General features: G+C 43.8%; 2 protein-coding genes across 6 annotated transcripts in view; one reads left to right on the top strand and one right to left on the bottom strand.

The window, feature by feature from the left end:
- Positions 1-7,952, bottom strand: part of hook3 (hook microtubule-tethering protein 3) — a 35,061-nt gene extending 27,109 nt beyond the window's left edge. For 2 of the 4 annotated variants that reach the window (XM_053676933.1, XM_053676934.1), the window contains exon 1: positions 7,612-7,950. In XM_053676933.1, the coding sequence (XP_053532908.1) occupies positions 7,612-7,668 (57 nt within the window). In that variant the 5' untranslated portion in view covers positions 7,669-7,950. Of the gene's footprint in view, positions 39-7,611 lie in introns of those variants that run through there. The other 2 variants (XM_053676936.1, XM_053676935.1) reach the window with 2 other exon arrangements.
- A 556-nt stretch (positions 7,953-8,508) lies between these two features.
- On the top strand, positions 8,509-15,944 carry rnf170 (ring finger protein 170). Of its 2 annotated transcripts, none has more exons than XM_017460308.3 (7): positions 8,509-8,657; positions 9,193-9,358; positions 10,155-10,230; positions 11,214-11,325; positions 12,176-12,249; positions 12,417-12,548; positions 13,395-15,944. In XM_017460308.3, the coding sequence occupies exons 2-7, from the start codon at positions 9,219-9,221 to the stop codon at positions 13,662-13,664; spliced, it is 804 nt and encodes a 267-aa protein (XP_017315797.1). In that variant the 5' UTR covers positions 8,509-8,657; positions 9,193-9,218; the 3' UTR covers positions 13,665-15,944. The 2 variants fall into 2 exon arrangements, with proteins under 2 accessions (XP_017315797.1, XP_017315796.1); XM_017460307.3 differs by having other exon boundaries at positions 8,518-8,657; positions 9,196-9,358.
- Positions 15,945-17,024: the final 1,080 nt, after the last annotated feature.

The raw sequence follows: 17,024 nt of genomic DNA, 5'->3' as shown, positions 1-17,024 counted from the left end.
TCTCTCTCTCTCTCTCTCTCTCTGTCTGGACGTGTCTCCCTCTCTCTGTATGTGTGTCTCTCTCTCTGTCTGGGCGTGTCTCTCTCTCTCTCTGGGTCTCTGTCTGTCTGTCTGTGTGTCTCTTTCGGTGTGTCTCTCTGTCTGTGTGTCTCTGTCCATATGCATGTCTATCTGTCTCTCTCTCTCTGTCGGTCTCTCTCTCCGTGTCTGTGTGTGTCTTGCTCTCTCTCTCTGTCCATGTGTGTGTCTGTCTGTCTCTCTCTCTCGGTCTGTGTGTGTCTCTCTCTCACTCTGTGCATGTATCCCTCTCTCTGTGGGTCTCTGTCTGTCTGTGTGTGTGTGTCTCTCTCTCTCTCTCTGTCTGGGCATGTCTCCCTCTCTCTGTGTGTCTCTCTGTCCATGTGCATGTCTGTCTGTCTGTCTCTCTCTCTCTCTCTGTGTCTGTCTGTGTGTGTGTGTCTCTCGCGCTCTCTCTGTCCATGTGCATGTCTGTCTGTCTCTCTCTCGCTCTCTGTGTCTGGGCATGTCTCCCTCTCTCTGTGTGTGTCTCTCTCTCTCTGTCTGTGTGTCTCTGTCCATGTGCATGTCTGTCTGTCTGTCTGTCTCTCTCTCTCCCTCCCTCTGTCTGTCTCTCTCTCACTGTGTCTGTCTGTGTGTGTCTCTCTCTCTCTCTCTCTCTGTCCATGTGCGTGTCTGTCTCTCTCTCTGTCTGTCTGTGTGTCTCTCTCTCTGTATGTCTGTCTGTGTGTGTCTCTCCCTCTGTCTGTCTCTCTCTCGCTCTGTGTCTGTCTGTGTGTTCCTCTTTCTCTCTCTGTGTGTCTGTCTGTCTGTGTCTTGCGCTCTCTCTCTCTCTGTCTCTCTCTCTCTCTCGCTCTCACACACACAAACTTGTGTATACATGTGCTAGAAAAAGCCTCCACTTTAGGAGAACATCTCAGAACACCCACATCAACGACTTCACACTTCCACCTAAACGTCTTCCTCCTTTTCCTCACAGCGACGCTTCACGCAGGACGAGCAATACAACAGAATGACTGATGTTCATGACGGTAAAAATGTAGCACAAAGAAACCATCAGTTCCTGACGGAACCACGTACCTAAAAATAACTAGAACAACAACAACAACAACAAAAGCAGTGGTGCTACTATAGTGACGTTTTGGTTGTTTTGCGATTTTTTTATTTTTTTTTACGTTACAGAAATAGGATAAGCAAAAAAATGATTTGCCGAGCAGGGAAGGTGTGTGTTCCAGTAGCTACACGAGCACGTGTCGTTCTTACGACTGGCCTCTGTCAGAAATGCTCAACAAGAACAGTCAACGACCTCATGCTGATCACTCGTCTCTAGTCTCTAGTTAATAAACACTTATCCCTTAATCACTAATCCCTTGTGTATACGTGAGGATTACTCCTATAAAAAGATCCGACATGGCTAATGAGCTCACGTTGCTCATGTCATTTTCATTTTACGTAAAACAGCTTTAATAAAAACACCAGACACACCAATGGTAGGCTAAGCGCTAGCTACCGATGTGTGCATTAAGCGTTCATAACCGCACGGCGCGCTAATAAGCATTCATAACCACACGGCGCGCTGATAAGCTTTCATAACCGCACGGCGCGCTAATAAGCATTCATAACCACACGGCGCGCTGATAAGCATTCATAACCACACGGTGCGCTGATAAGCATTCATAACCACACGGCGCGCTGATAAGCGTTCATAACCGCACGGCGCGCTGATAAGCTTTCATAACCGCACGGCGCGCTGATAAGCTTTCGGAGATCATTAATTTGTTAATAAACATCTGCATGTCACTGGCACATTAATAAGAATTCACAACCCAACAAAAAATTTGAATATAAACAGCAAACAAAGACTGTGTTAATTAACACACACACCCAAGGTTGTGGTACGTTAATACACGTTAATACACGTTAATACACGTTAATACACGTTAATACACGTTAATACATGGTATCAACAAGCACTTCAGGATGAAGGTTATGAACTGAGCGCTTACCAATAACTTAACATACTTTCATATTCAAATATCATCATTTAAATATTAATGTCCAATGTTTATCATGGACGAGTCTGGATCAGTTCCTCTATCCGCGTTTACACGGGAACCACGGCGACTCCTGGTCAGAGTTTAATTTTAGCCCTCACATGCCGGTTACGAAATCCAACCCTGACGACACGCAGCAACTGCCCGCTGAGCATAAATCACACCACGGCACACACGCCGTTACATCTTTACTTAACAAACTGCTCCAATCACAATCCTCTGCTTGCGGTCCTAGCACTCGGAACCGTCATCAAAACTCCACAGAGGAATGCTGAAGTCGGTGATCCTTCAGAGGAAGTGCACACCCCTGACCTTCACTCAGGCACTCAGTGCGAGGAAACAGAAGACTGGGGAGGTGAAGACAGAAGTTGGCTACTTCTATAGGCCTAGAGCGAAAATGGGAAGAATGCGTTCTGAAGTAATCCTGAGATTATTGAGGATCGTGTGAATTCATGATTGATTTGTTGGCAAAATATGAAGTAAAACAGAATAGAGCAGTTCAGGCAAAAATATTAATGAAAAATACTATTACAACTCTTGTGAGGTAAAGAAAACCGCCGCTAACCGAAAGAGCCGAGGTAAAGAAAACCGCCGCTAACCGAAAGGGCAGAAGTAAAGAAAACCGACGCTAACCGAAAGAGCCGAGGTAAAGAAAACCGCCGCTAACCGAAAGGGCCGAGGTAAAGAAAACCGCCGCTAACCGAAAGGGCCGAGGTAAAGAAAACCGCCGCTAACCGAAAGGGCCGAGGTAAAGAAAACCGACGCTAACCGAAAGGGCCGAGGTAAAGAAAACCGACGCTAACCGAAAGGGCCGAGGTAAAGAAAACCGACGCTAACCGAAAGGGCCGAGGTAAAGAAAACCGACGCTAACCGAAAGGGCCGAGGTAAAGAAAACCGACGCTAACCGAAAGGGCCGAGGTAAAGAAAACCGACGCTAACCGAAAGGGCAGAGGTAAAGAAAACCGACGCTAACCGAAAGGGCAGAGGTAAAGAAAACCGACGCTAACCGAAAGGGCAGAGGTAAAGAAAACCGACGCTAACCGAAAGGGCAGAGGTAAAGAAAACCGACGCTAACCGAAAGGGCAGAGGTAAAGAAAACCGACGCTAACCGAAAGGGCAGAGGTAAAGAAAACCAACGCTAACCGAAAGGGCCGAGGTAAAGAAAACCGACGCTAACAGAAAGAGCCGAGGTAAAGAAAACCGACGCTAACCGAAAGGGCAGAGGTAAAGAAAACCGCCGCTAACAGAAAGAGCCGAGGTAAAGAAAACCGACGCTAACCGAAAGGGCAGAGGTAAAGAAAACCGACGCTAACAGAAAGAGCCGAGGTAAAGAAAACCGACGCTAACCGAAAGGGCAGAGGTAAAGAAAACCGACGCTAACAGAAAGGGCCGAGGTAAAGAAAACCGACGCTAACCGAAAGGGCCGAGGTAAAGAAAACCGACGCTAACCGAAAGGGCAGAGGTAAAGAAAACCGACGCTAACCGAAAGGGCCGAGGTAAAGAAAACCGACGCTAACCGAAAGGGCAGAAGTAAAGAAAACCGACGCTAACCGAAAGGGCAGAGGTAAAGAAAACCGACGCTAACAGAAAGAGCCGAGGTAAAGAAAACCGACGCTAACAGAAAGAGCCGAGGTAAAGAAAACTGACGCTAACCGAAAGGGCCGAGGTAAAGAAAACCGACGCTAACTGAAAGGACAAGGTAAAGAAAACTGACGGCAACTGAAAGGGCCGAGGTAAAGAAAACCGACGCTAACCGAAAGGGCCGAGGTAAAGAAAACTGACGCTAACAAAGAGGCGAGGTAAAGAAAACCGGCGCTAACCGAAAGGACAAGGTAAAGAAAACTGACGGCAACTGAAAGGGCCGAGGTAAAGAAAACTGATGCTAATTGAAAGAGCCGAGGTAAAGAAAACTGATGCTAACTCAGAGAGCCGAGGTAAAGAAGGATTTGGAGCCAACTGGTAAAGAACAACCAACCCCCCCCCCCCCCCCCCCCCCCCCCCATTGTAAACAAGTGGATGAGCTGAGGCGAGAAAGTTGTTCACCAATATCACAGATAATAATATTTAAAAAATAAGAGTAAAAAAATAAATACAACATGCGTCTCCATAATGCAAATTAAAACCAGGATCGATTTTAGAGAAGTTTTTAATTGGCCCTAGATCACGTATCTACGGTAGGTTTCGGGGGTTTAGTACGAGTACACAGCTACACACGTTTCAACCTTCTGCTTCACATCTGCTACAACAGCTGGTTCGTAAGCTGCTCAGATCAGCAGGTCTGCTTTGGCATGTCGCCTAGTGGCTATGGGAGGAATGTGAGCCGACCGACCGCATTATTTCCGGAGACCAAAGGCAGCAGCCAGACGTCTTCAGGCGAGGCGGGTGAAGTCAGAGGAATGCTGGGATTCCCTGGAGCAGGAGTGTGAAGGAAACGTGGAGACGGCACGCCTGGATGGGCTTTCGGAGGACCACAAAGTGGTACAAGTTACCGTCGAACACTAAATCACACTAGACCACGGCTGTGAGTAATTAAGAATCATTTCTAGTAAAGTGACAACACGGCAACTCCATGAAACGTCACGAAATTAAAAACAAAACACCACACAGTTTATACCCTGTATGGATGACAGGATGTGCAGCTTCGGGAAAATAATCAACGGCGAGTGTTCAACCACACGTCCTGAAGCGTTTTATCGGTACCTCACTTTTTATCCGTCTATAGTTACATTCGACATTGCGGAACATTCGACCATCCGTTTTCGTAGAAAACGTCAAGACTCTGACTATATACTGTACGTACTGACTCTGGACACTAGAGGTCCACCGATAGAAGCTTTTACCGATAACGAAGTCGGGCGGTACCTACCCGCCGATAACCGATTCGCCAATCGATAGATTTTAAAATTGTTACTGAACGAAAACAGTAACACTCAAAGTAAACTATTCGGTAAATATTTCATCCACATGCAGTAAAATATCGCTGAGCTTCATCGCAAAAATAAACAGTACTGACCGCACCATGAAAACGCACTGAACTTTATCAAATGAAATACATATATAAATATAGGTAATCTGTTAATAAATATTAAAGTAAATAAAAGATATACATCCAAACTGAACTAAAACGTAACACTCCGAATAATTAAAATTTATTAAAAAAAAAAAAAAAAAAAAAAAAAAACCACTTCGAATAACAACAAAATTTGGTCAGTGATAGTTTTTATTTCGCCTCTAGGGGCCGCTGTCGTGCCGTATAACGACGGCGGACCCTTCTCAGCTGCTCACACGAAAAAAACTATCGATACGGATGTCCGATAGTTCCAGCTACCGGTTATCGGTGCTGATTCATTTTGGGCGGCTGTGGATCAGGTGGTAGAGCGGGTTGTCCGCTAATCGTAGGGTTGGCGGTTCGATTCCCGGCCCACGTGACTCCACATGCCATAGTGTCCTTGGACGAGACACCGAACCCCGAGTTGTTCCCGATGGCAAGTTAGCGCCTCGCATGGCAGCTCTGCTACCACTGGTGTGTGTGAATGAGAACCAAAGTAAAGCGCTTTGAAGAACCGCTAAGGTTAAAATTTTTTTTAAAAACGCTATATAAGTACAGACCATTCATGATTAATCGGTAAAAAGTCCGCGCTCTACTGGAGACTGGATATTACTAAAGCGGCTCAAGCAAGCAGCACTCCAGCAGGCCGCAGCGCTCAAATCACGGCAAAACTTCCTCTTTTCGTTTCTCGGAAAACGAAGCTCTCGGTGTCGGCGAGGTTCGCGAGTCGGCCGCAGGCGCGAGGAGAGCGTCAGTCTCGTCGCTGCGGCGAAGCGAGTTATTCACTTTTACTGCGCGTGAATCAGACACGTTACAGCCCTGACACGAAAGGGTGACAAAACAAACATCTTTAATTTAGACTTTATCTAAACGAGCATGTCTAGATCAACGCCTTGGGTGGAGTGGAAAATAAATAAATAAACAAATAAATAAATAAATAAAACCACAAGCTTGAGGAATGCTCATCATTACGCAGCCGTCATGTCGAGCTTGCTCTCTCGCTTCGTTTCTTCGAGTGAAAAATATTCCGCGTGCAGAACCTTCTTTCATTACGCAACACCAGGTTTATCTCACGGTAGCATCGCTAGCGGTTATTCTGAAGTATTGTGTGGACGACGAACGCGGCGTCCCGAGCCGTCCTAGACGGTACGCGAGATTAGAACGGTACCCGAACGGTAGTGTGCTGAAAGGAGGATCCCAAAAGTACCCGGATGGTCTAGTAGATTTTCGAAGCGTGGATCCGTGGACGCCTTTTTCAGCTACTATTACCCACAAGTCCTTGCGAGAGAGAGGGAGGAGAGGGAGAAGGTGGAGGAGTTTCGTGACGGTTCGCTTCAATCCGCGAACATGGCGGACGAGTGCGATCTTCAGTGTTTTAGTGTAAGAACTTCAAAAACGTTGAGCACTAAATCGAGGGAACGGTAAATGAATGGATCTGGTATAAATTATACAGCAGTGTGTCATCGGTCTGACTTTCTTTATTACGTGTCCAGACTTGCGTTCCTGCAGTGGCGCTACATTCTGGTGCGCTCCTTACTTCTTATCTTCCGCCTGATGATCTCTCCGGGACTTCGCTTTTCCATTTCTATACCGACGATCTCTTTAGATCAACTAAACTAGTGGGGCGGCTGTGGATCAGGTGGTAGAGCGGGTTGTCCACTAATCGTAGGGTGGGTCGAGGCTTATGAGGGTTACACTTAAGGGTCTACCCGTGGTTCTCCCAAGGTTCTGCAAGTCCTGGGATTTGAATAAACGACCTCGTGATCCGTCGCGCGTTATTCCTTACTTCATCAGTGTTCCCCAGATTTCCCCAGCGATGCTCTGGTGTTAACGGGCGACACCACTGGTACAAGCCTCAGAGACGAGGACCGACGGGTCAGCGCTGAATCGAGAGTCCAGAACTGTACCCGTCTCAGCAGTGAGGTATCGGTAACAGGCCCGGCTCTGTATTTCCGTCTTCGCCTGGCACGGAGCGTGAAGAGGACTCCGTCACGCCGTTTCTCTCCTCAGTTATACGGCAGCATCCGACTAAAACTACTAAGCCTAGCGGTGCGTTCAGGGACATCCAGGAGGCGTATTACACGCCGGATTTCGCACGTATACGCCACTGAACTTCGTAAGACAAGAAGCTCTTGAATGTCATCACTTATGTTTGAGATTGGTACTAGACTAGAGATACAAAATCACCCTGTGACGTCAGAGGAGGGCAAGACCTCCAACTTCTCACTGCAATAACGACAATACAACACCACAGAACAGATCAGAACCACGATCTCTAAACACAACACAAATATTTCAGTAGAATCGAGTTGAATGTGTTTAAGGGTGAAGTTTCACTTTAAAGTCTGGTGGTCGAGTCCTGCTTTCTCTCCTCTACCGCTTCTGTCTGTCTCTATTACAGTGAAAATGACACATCCAAGCGTGTACACACACACACACACACACACACACACACACACACACACACACACACACACACAGATTTCTTACCCATGTCAGGAGACTCTCACACAGCTCGACTCGATCCACTGCGTCCAAATTGCTCATCGCAGCTCGATTTTATTTTTTAAACCCACACCGCTTATCCGCCTGTTACTTAAAACACAGACAGGACGTGGTTTTCTGCCCCAAAGAAATCACCCTGATCAACGAATAAACAGAAATCACGACGTATAATCGTTCACCCCGAGCGATTTAAACACGATATTGAATCCCGCAATCAAATAAAACCCACAAATAAAACCGTCTTCTTATAAACAAATACGTGGAGACACGCAACCGCTCCACCGGCAACGCTACAGCTATTCCTCTTTATTATTTTTTTCTCCCTATCCGTTTTCGATAAATCCCGCCTTCTTTACAACGATTGGTTCACTCTATCCAATCGGATACCGAGTCATACTCGGAGTCCAAATCACTAGCCAATCGCATCACAGAAGGCGGGATTTACTAGTGATCAAATACGGGTTGGGGAAAATAACGTTTATTGTCTGGGAAGTTCTTCTCTTTTTTTTCTTTCTCCAGTTAGTCAGGGTCCTCAGGATGCCACCCTGCAAAAAAAAAAAAGCAGCCAGATAAACGTCTGTTTAAAATGTCTTCTCGATATAAATGTTAATCTCCGAAACGATATAGAATGTAGGGTTTATTTTCGATAAATGGAAGTGTGGACAAAATTACAGCGATGACATGCATTTTTTTTTTACTGCGCGCGAACAATTTTTTTAAAAAACGAAATTAAAACAGGCAAACGCAACGAACTACTATGAAAGTTGGACCAGGAATGGGGGGAGAGAATGCGGAAGTGGCTTCTTGGCGAATCGTGATTGGTTGAATCTCAAATCGATTTTCATTCCCTATTTAGGAGCACTAAGTATAGTACGGCGTTATTATTTGTGCACCCTAGATAGTGTATTACACAGGGAAAATGGAGGTATTTGGGTGGCGGCCGGTTGTATTTGATAGTTTACATGTCTGTCTGGTTGTTGAACGTGTTGGAGGTATAATTTCGTTTGACGAGCGGATTGTTATGAACTCATGTAAGTATTAGATACAGGACAGGACTCTTTATTATTAGTTCTTTTTATTACTATTATTATTAGTTATTAGATATTACCTGTTGTGAATATCATTTACTAGATAGATCTAGAGATAGCTAGAGTTATGTTACAGCAACAGAAAGTATAACAGTGGCATTGAAAGCATTAATGGAAAAAGCAGATCTACAAATTTAAAAACAGACAGAATATCAAATGAAGATATGTACAACATCAAAAAGAGTAATAGTAATAAATAAAAGAAAACAGAAGCAATAAAAGGAAAAGCCAGTGAGTAATATATACAGTAGGTGTGACATAAATGGTATGTACAGATGATTGTGATTATTATGACGCTGACTTCTAGTTTCAGTTTACATCTACGGTACTTTCCCTTTCATTTGAAATGGAGGAATGTTTTCCCCAATACCCATACTTTTAATTTCAGTGTAATATTTCTACACGGTAACTATATTCAGTGGACTGATATCTGATTTGTTGTTGTTGTTGTTGTTGTTGTTGTTGCTGTAATATTGAGAAGTGAGCAGGCTATGAGCAGGTGGAATGGAAAACCCCGACTGTCCGGATGCAAATCCTTCCATCCCAGATGAGCACTCCCTTATTGAAGGTGTCAGTGACCCAGTGCTGTTTGTGGTCATCCTGTGTGTGACGTTCCTGGCTGGTCTGGCCACACTGCTGTGCAGGTTCACACACTCGTGCACACACACACATCTTACATCTTCTTGGCTGTTCGCTTGCTGTTGAGCCCAAACTCACTAGTCGCCCTCTCTCGGTCACTGTCTCTGTCTCTCTCTCGCTGTCTCTCTCTCTGTCTCTCTGTCTCTGTCTCTGTCTCTCTCTGTCTGTCTCTCTCTCTGTCTCTCTCTCTCTCTGTCTCTGTCTCTCTCTGTCTGTCTCTCTCTCTGTCACTGTCTCTGTCTGTCTCTGTCTCTCTCTCTGTCTCTCTGTCTCTGTTTCTCTCTGTCTCTCTCTCTGTCTCTGTCACTGACTCTGTCTCTCTCTCTGTCTCTGTCTCTCTGTGTCTCTGTCTCTCTCTCTGTCTCTGTCTCTCTCTCTGTCTCTCTCTCTCTGTCTCTCTCTCTCTCTCTCTTTCTCTCGTTCTCTGTCTCTTGCTCTCTGTCTCTCTCTCTCTCTCTCTCTCTTTCTCTCGTTCTCTGTCTCTTGCTCTCTGTCTCTCTCTCTCTCTCTCTCTTTCTCTCGTTCTCTGTCTCTTGCTCTCTGTCTCTCTCTCTCTCTCTCTCTTTCTCTCGTTCTCTGTCTCTTGCTCTCTGTCTCTCTCTCTCTCTCTCTCTTTCTCTCGTTCTCTGTCTCTTGCTCTCTGTCTCTCTCTCTCTCTCTCTCTTTCTCTCGTTCTCTGTCTCTTGCTCTCTGTCTCTCTCTCTCTCTCTCTCTCTCTCTCTTTCTCTCGTTCTCTGTCTCTTGCTCTCTGTCTCTCTCTCTCTCTCGCTCTCTCTCTCTCTCTCTCCCTCTCTCTCTCAGGAATGAGCAGCAGAGGATCCACCCGGAGAATCAGGAGCACGTGCGAGCAGTTCGCCAGCAGCTACAGACAGAGCAGGTCTGTGAGGAATCACTTACTGTTCATTTTAATATACTGCCTAATTAGCAAGGCGGAGGGGGAAAGAACTTCATCCGATTAGGACCACGTGTTGAAAGGAACCGAGATTTAAAAGAGGAACCCGTCCTCCTTGTTTAGTCGAAACCAGATATAACAAGGATTTCTTTATTTATTTATTTATTTAAACTCTGTGTGTATTAAAGTAACTAGTAGCTGACTGGGAATCTATTAAATCCATTTATCCAACAATTTCTTCCATTTTCTTTGTTAAATCATTATTTCGGTTTACATCAAACCCATTATTTACCATTTTATTTTCTTTAAGAACATATGCCTTGTGAATTGCCTTGTAAAGAAAATAAGTCGGGCTGGTCTGTAGTGTTCGAGCGTGGGGGCGGAGCTAATTTCTGGGAAAGAGAAACAAATAAAAATGGAACCTAATATAAAGAAATGGCAAAATTGTGAATTACAGTTTTATATTTATATATATATATATATATATATATATATATATATATATATATATATATATATATATATATATATATATATATAACAGTACTGTCTTGGGCACATGCAAAGAAATGCTGTAGAGCACAGATGCCTTCAAAAATAATGAAATTTAATGTTTATATATTGTGTGTATGTGATGTGTGTATATATATATATATATATATATATATATATATATATATATATATATATATATATATATATATACTATTTATCTATTTATTTATTTATTTATTTATTTATTTGCAGTGGCAGTGCTAATCCTTTGTAGACTTGTGTAGGATGTGCAAATCTTCAGTAAATCAGGGCCTTAGTGCACAGACAGCTTTTTACCAGAAATGGCATCCCACACATGTATTAAAGAGTCGTGTCTTCTCCTTTTGATCATTAGCGGCATGATTCATCTAGTATTTCTCTCTCTCTCTCTCTCTCCCTCTCTCTCTCTCTCTCTCTCTCTCTCTCTGTTTCAGGAAGCAGCATCGCCGACGCCGAGGCATCAGTTCTACTCAGACATGTCCTGCCCAGTATGTCTCCAGCAGGCCGTTCTCCCCGTAGAGACTAACTGTGGTCATCTCTTCTGTGGTGAGAGCTTCCCACTCACCCGTCATTCCTCCTGACCTCTTACAGGGACCTCCAAAATGGCAAAATATGAAGCTTTTAATGCTCTTAACAACAAATCACCATCAGAAAATGAGCAAGGATTAAACAAATGCACTCCCGAGACCTCCGGTACCTCCTGGGTACCTGTTTATAGTCTTTGTTTATATGCAAAGGTAAAATCATGATAATGATTAAAATGTTTGATGTCAAATTCAAACTAACACATGTCTGGGTGTACAAAATGAAAATGAATTAAAAAAATGAAATGAAATTAATAAAAAATAATAATAAAATTGGTGATTTTCCAGTTGTCCAAGATGGCCGCCCACGTAACCTTTTAGTTACTCTATAAACATGAAGTTTAGTTAATGTTAACGTTTGTAGAGTACAGTACGTCTCACGGTGTCCTAACCCTAATTTGGATACGTGATCTCACTGAATAATGACATCACTGGGTGCTGGTTGAGGCAATCCCGTATACAGTCCGGTCACCCAATCAGCTCAGATTCTCTTGGCTTTCTGCCTCCAAAGCTAGAGAGAAGGCGAACAACCTCCTCGTCAGTCGTTATTTTAGCTTCACTACTATTAGTAGTAGTAATAATTATACTTAGTTAGCTGATAGTAGCTAGAACTGGTAAGAGCACACAGGACGAACTAGTGCTTTTTCTGAAGGGTGGGGGACGGGGGGAGAGTCACGTGTGAAAGCAGTTTTATACAGGTCACATGTTCTTTTAGAGATAGACCTGAATCTAACGGAAAGGTCAGAAATTTGAGCCGTGGAATCCTCAGGTCCTCGTTTTGTACTGATCTGTGTATCGTCTGTGTTCCACAGGTTCCTGTATTATTGCGTACTGGCGCTACGGCACATGGCTAGGAGCCATAAGCTGTCCCATCTGCAGACAAATAGTAAGACGACAAATTCTACAGTTTGAAACCGTATCCAAGATCATATCCTCACAAAAGCCAGTTAGGAGTTAGTGGTTAAAGTCGACTTCCACCGACCGGAAGGTTGTGAGGTAGAGCAAATCCCAGAACTGTGCGGATTTAAATTGGATGCTAACGTCCGCCCTCAGGTGACCCTGCTGTTCCCGCTTTTCCGTGGCACGGAGCAGAGCGCCCAGACGCAAGACGGACAGCCGGACGCCAACCTCATCCTCAACGACGTCAACGATTACAACCGTAGATTCTCAGGACAGCCCAGATCTGTGAGTCTCCATGTGTTTACATAACTACACCATATACAGTTCTATACCCAGCGTATTATATAAGACCATCCTGAAGCGTTTTCTCCCTCTTAAGATTACGAATATTCATTTATTACTCGATGACTTGTAATACTTATCCGTTTATAGTTACGCTTAACGTTCCGGGACATCCGCGAGACGGGTTAGTTCCTGCGTACGCTTGTATTATACGGAGAAGACTTTCCTGTGGAGGAAAACGTTCTGACCGTTATCAAAGAACCGACACTGGAGACTCCTTCCTTAAAAGTTTCAATAAACTCCTCCTTACAATCAACGACAGAATTCATCAGTGGTATAAAGGATGCTAGGCATTCTCGATACCAACCCGTTTGTTTATGAGTAGTAAATAAAAACGAGGATAATTATACAGTGCTAGTAATGATATAATAAGTGTTTGTTTATAATATTAAAGCTGTTATTGTGGATTTGTGGCATGTCTAGGAAACAGTGCTGTACTGTATGTTTGTTTATTCATGCGTTGTTTGTTACAGGGATAGATAGAAGGATAGACGAGAGGGGTGGGGGTCGTTGGGAACAACATATTTAAAGGAAAAGAAGCTAACAATTTAGAAATGGATGAAAAAGTTACTGCGGAACTCAATGACGGCTCTGGTGAAGAATATTGTGTGGGTAAACCCGGCTGTCTGTGAGCTCATGTATGCAGAAGAGGGCAGACGGCGCTGTGCTCCGAGTGCGTTACACCGCCCTGTGATGCAGCAGGAGCAGCAGTTCGATAACGTGGTTCGGTTGGTGAGAGCTGATTGGTTGGTACGTGTGTTGATTCTGCTCTCTGTGTGTGTCGTGTAGCTCCTGGACCGTTTGCGTGACGTCCCCACTCTCCTCCGCCACGCCTTCAGGGAGATGTTTTCGGTCGGAGGACTCTTCTGGATGTTCCGGATCCGGATCCTGCTGTGCCTGGTGGGGGCGCTGACCTACCTGGTGTCTCCGCTCGACTTCATCCCCGAGGCCCTGTTCGGTCTGCTCGGCTTCATGGACGACCTCTTCGTCATCCTCCTCCTCTTCATCTACATCTCTATCATGTACAGGGAGGTGGTGACGCAGAGGCTAGTCGGCTGAGCGCGACACGCAGCTGTGATCAGTTCGAAAGGGTTTACAGTTTTATCACCGACCGTGTGTGTGTGTGTGTGTGTGTGTGTGTGTGTGTGTGGGAGATCATTTTCAGCTTAAATAACTGAAGTCAGGTGGAGCTTCTTTCTTTGTAATATAGAATACATACTGCACATAGGAGGTTCATTATTTTTTTTTATTTGTTTGTTTGTTTGTTTTTTTCAGTAGAAATGATCGTGATTGGCTGGCACGCATGACCGAACCAAACAAAGCTATCACTAGTTTGAGGTTAAGCTAACGTTAGCTAAGCACTGCGTGAGACATTGGCGTCACTGAAAGATTAGCTCGGTAGATATCGAGCATAAAGCTACCGTTAGCTATCTCACTAATTCGAATCGTTATTACGTTTGGCTGGTGTCTTATTTATATTTATTGAAGCAAAGTGTAATAAAATCGAATCGATTCTCCAGTGCTAGATGATAATTCGCCTGCCTCCGACGTTAGTTACTATAGCTCTAACATAAAGGGATTTCGCAACATGCTGGTTTTAAGATTACTGGAACATATTACAGACATGTGTTTAAAGGGGCAGTTTGTAATCTTTCGAGCCAAGCTGACCCCATCCTGTCTGTTGAAACGTATACCTCTCAAAGAGTCGCCTTTTGAGGAAACAAAAACGGAACAGTACAGCTCTATTGTAGCTGGGGGCGGAGCTCATTTCAGGGCCAGAAAAAAATACAGCAAAAAGTCCGATTCAGTGTATCGTAATATCACTAAACACATGCTGGTGTAATCGGATGACGCGACGAAACCTACATAGCGGACTTTGGCAGAAAAGTATTTCATTTAAAAGCCTCTTGCAAATGGTCATGGGCTTTTTAAATATTTCTAAATATGTCAGGTTTAAGTACAAAACATAAACGTTACAATTTGTAATAGCAAATTGCGACTAAAAGGGATTAAAAACAGCTGGGGGAGGAAAACATGTAACGCCGCATAGCTGTGATTGTTTCCGATTGTTTATTAGCTCACTTTTCCGAATCAGGCTTCGTGAACCGAAACCGTAACGGAGCGAGGATGTTACTGCAGCTTAATTAATTAAATATCAAAATATCAAATTAAAATATCATCTGAATTATTAGCTATGTATTATTAGCTGAAGTATTAGCTATGGTGCGACAGTAAACTAGTTACAGTTTTGTTCAGAATCGTTATTTCTTTCAAGCCCTGTAGAGGGAGCTCTTCAGACGTTGTAGCCTTTATAGGAAGTACAGTAGGTCACAGCTGATCACTTCAGAATCGACCGGTTTTCAGTCCCTCCAGGTCGTCGCGATTTTGCGATCGCAGAAATGAACACAATATTCAGAGGAGCTTGCGATTTTTAAAAAAAAATAAAAATACCGCAGATTTTCCACACGTTCGGGCCAAGACGCGTCACGTGACATCTTCAGAACGCGCGCTCGGCCAAAGCCGCCTTCGAGTCGCGTGCGTCGAACGTGAGTACAGCGAAAGGGTCTCGTATACCAACAAACATCACTCGCGAAAGAGCGTGAAATCGCAGTCGCAGTTTCGCCAATTCACCGGAATTTTCTGCAAAAAACTTCGCAGGTCGCAGCAAAATCGAGCGTTTTCGACCGCGACAATCACGAAAAAACTCTTCTACGGACTGAGTTCTACTAAGGAATCTTTCAAACTGTACGATTATTACAGATCTCGAAAAAGTTGAAACAATTACGAACTACCGCTTTAAGGCGGTTTTCGACTTGTTAAGAACAACACGGAACCAGTCACGATTATTTCTGAAAGCATTTCAATTATTAAACGTCCTATACCTGTGTGTGTGTGTGTGTGTGTGTGTGTGTGCGTGCGTGCGCTATTTTTTACTTTGAGCCTCGATGGATAAAACTATGAAAAACCTAAATGTCATGGATTTACATATTATATTTCATCCAATTTTACTTAACGTTATGTTCATTTCTATTGCCTTCGCCATGATATTCAGTCGTCTGTCATGATCACACGACAGCAGATGATTTCTTCCAGCGCTTTCACAACATTTCAACATAGAAAGTTTCCTTTAGAAAACTTCACCACTGTTGAAATCGTGTCATTTTGATATAGAACTCTCACTTTATAACGACGGTGTAGCCAAGACCTTCATAACGCGATCGTACGCGAACACTTCATAAGGTACTTATAGGTTTGAAGCATTCCTATTTTTCACGACATCAAGGACGAGCTGTATATAATTTTACTTTTTCATAAATAAAGTCTTAAATGTCAACTCAATGTCACAGTTGGCACATTGTTTGTCGGATTATTCCTTTATAACGATGGGTGATAAGCATATTACGTAATAACTATCGAAAGGTTCATGTCCGTTTTATCCGAAAGGGCTTCTGAAGGTTTTATGTAGCCTTATAAACACTACCCTTAAAGTTTTACAGCTAAACGCAACTTGATCATATTTATGTTTGTAAATAGAGTTATTAGCCGATATTTTATTCATTCATTTCCTGGTGAGCATTTCTTTCCACGTACACAATGTGTTTGTTTGTTTGTTTGTTTGTTTGTTTTCTTGAGATCATCATGAAGAAAATAAAAATCCCTTCTATCATAGGAAAATAAAATGTGTAAATCCATGCCACTTTAGAGATCCCGTATGAAACACTATAGCCGGCTCGTACTCTTTTTTTTTTTTTTATTTGTTTATTTAATTGTTACGTTTTGGTTTTTTTTCGACCTTCATCGCTATGAAAGTTCTGGAACCGGGCCAGGATCCGTTTTCCGAGACACGATTAAAAGGCTGTGATCTATTAACGCGTAGGCGGAGCGCTGCGGGTTTAAAAACTCATCTTTCCGTCGTGGCGTGAAGCAAAATGGAAAATGTGCTTCCGCAGAAGACGCGACTGCTGTCGAGCCGAACGCACAGGTGGGCATTGGGGAAAACCAGAATGGCACAGGAAGAAAACAAAACCAAACTAAGAATCTTCAAGAAACATGACCAGCTGTGAGTTTCCATATACGATACAGATTTTATTTATAGGTCTGGGTAAAAATCCCTTTTATTTCGGTACGTGTCGAAACCCGGCGCTTCCTTCGCACGCCGTTAATTCGCAATAACGTCGTCGTGGAACGTGAGATGATTTCTACTGAAAGTATTCTGCTTTTCTTCTCACTGTGGGCTTCACGCTGAGCCTGATGATGTGCTTGACATGTACAACGTGCAGGAACTTTCTTAAACCCAGTGTTCATAGGGCTACATGACGCCTACTTGAGCCCTTCGTGACAACTGCCTTCCAAAACGTTTATAAAGCCTCGATATATTACATTACAGCAGACACCAGCTTTTGAAAGACTGCGTTATTC

This window comes from Ictalurus punctatus, chromosome 28, assembly GCF_001660625.3.
Source record: "Ictalurus punctatus breed USDA103 chromosome 28, Coco_2.0, whole genome shotgun sequence".
Taxonomy (NCBI): Eukaryota; Metazoa; Chordata; class Actinopteri; order Siluriformes; family Ictaluridae; genus Ictalurus; species Ictalurus punctatus.
The sequence above is the reverse complement of the archived record's forward strand: the minus strand, read 5'-3'. Positions and strand labels throughout refer to the sequence as shown.

Coding starts and splice junctions, on each gene's coding strand:
- rnf170 (XM_017460308.3), top strand. CDS start 9,219: ATGGAAAACCCCGACTGTCCGGATGCAAATCCTTCCATCCCAGATGAG. Junction 10,231..11,213: donor AGCAGCTACAGACAGAGCAG/GTCTGTGAGGAA, acceptor TCTCTGTTTCAG/GAAGCAGCATCGCCGACGCC. Junction 12,549..13,394: donor TCTCAGGACAGCCCAGATCT/GTGAGTCTCCAT, acceptor TGTGTCGTGTAG/CTCCTGGACCGTTTGCGTGA.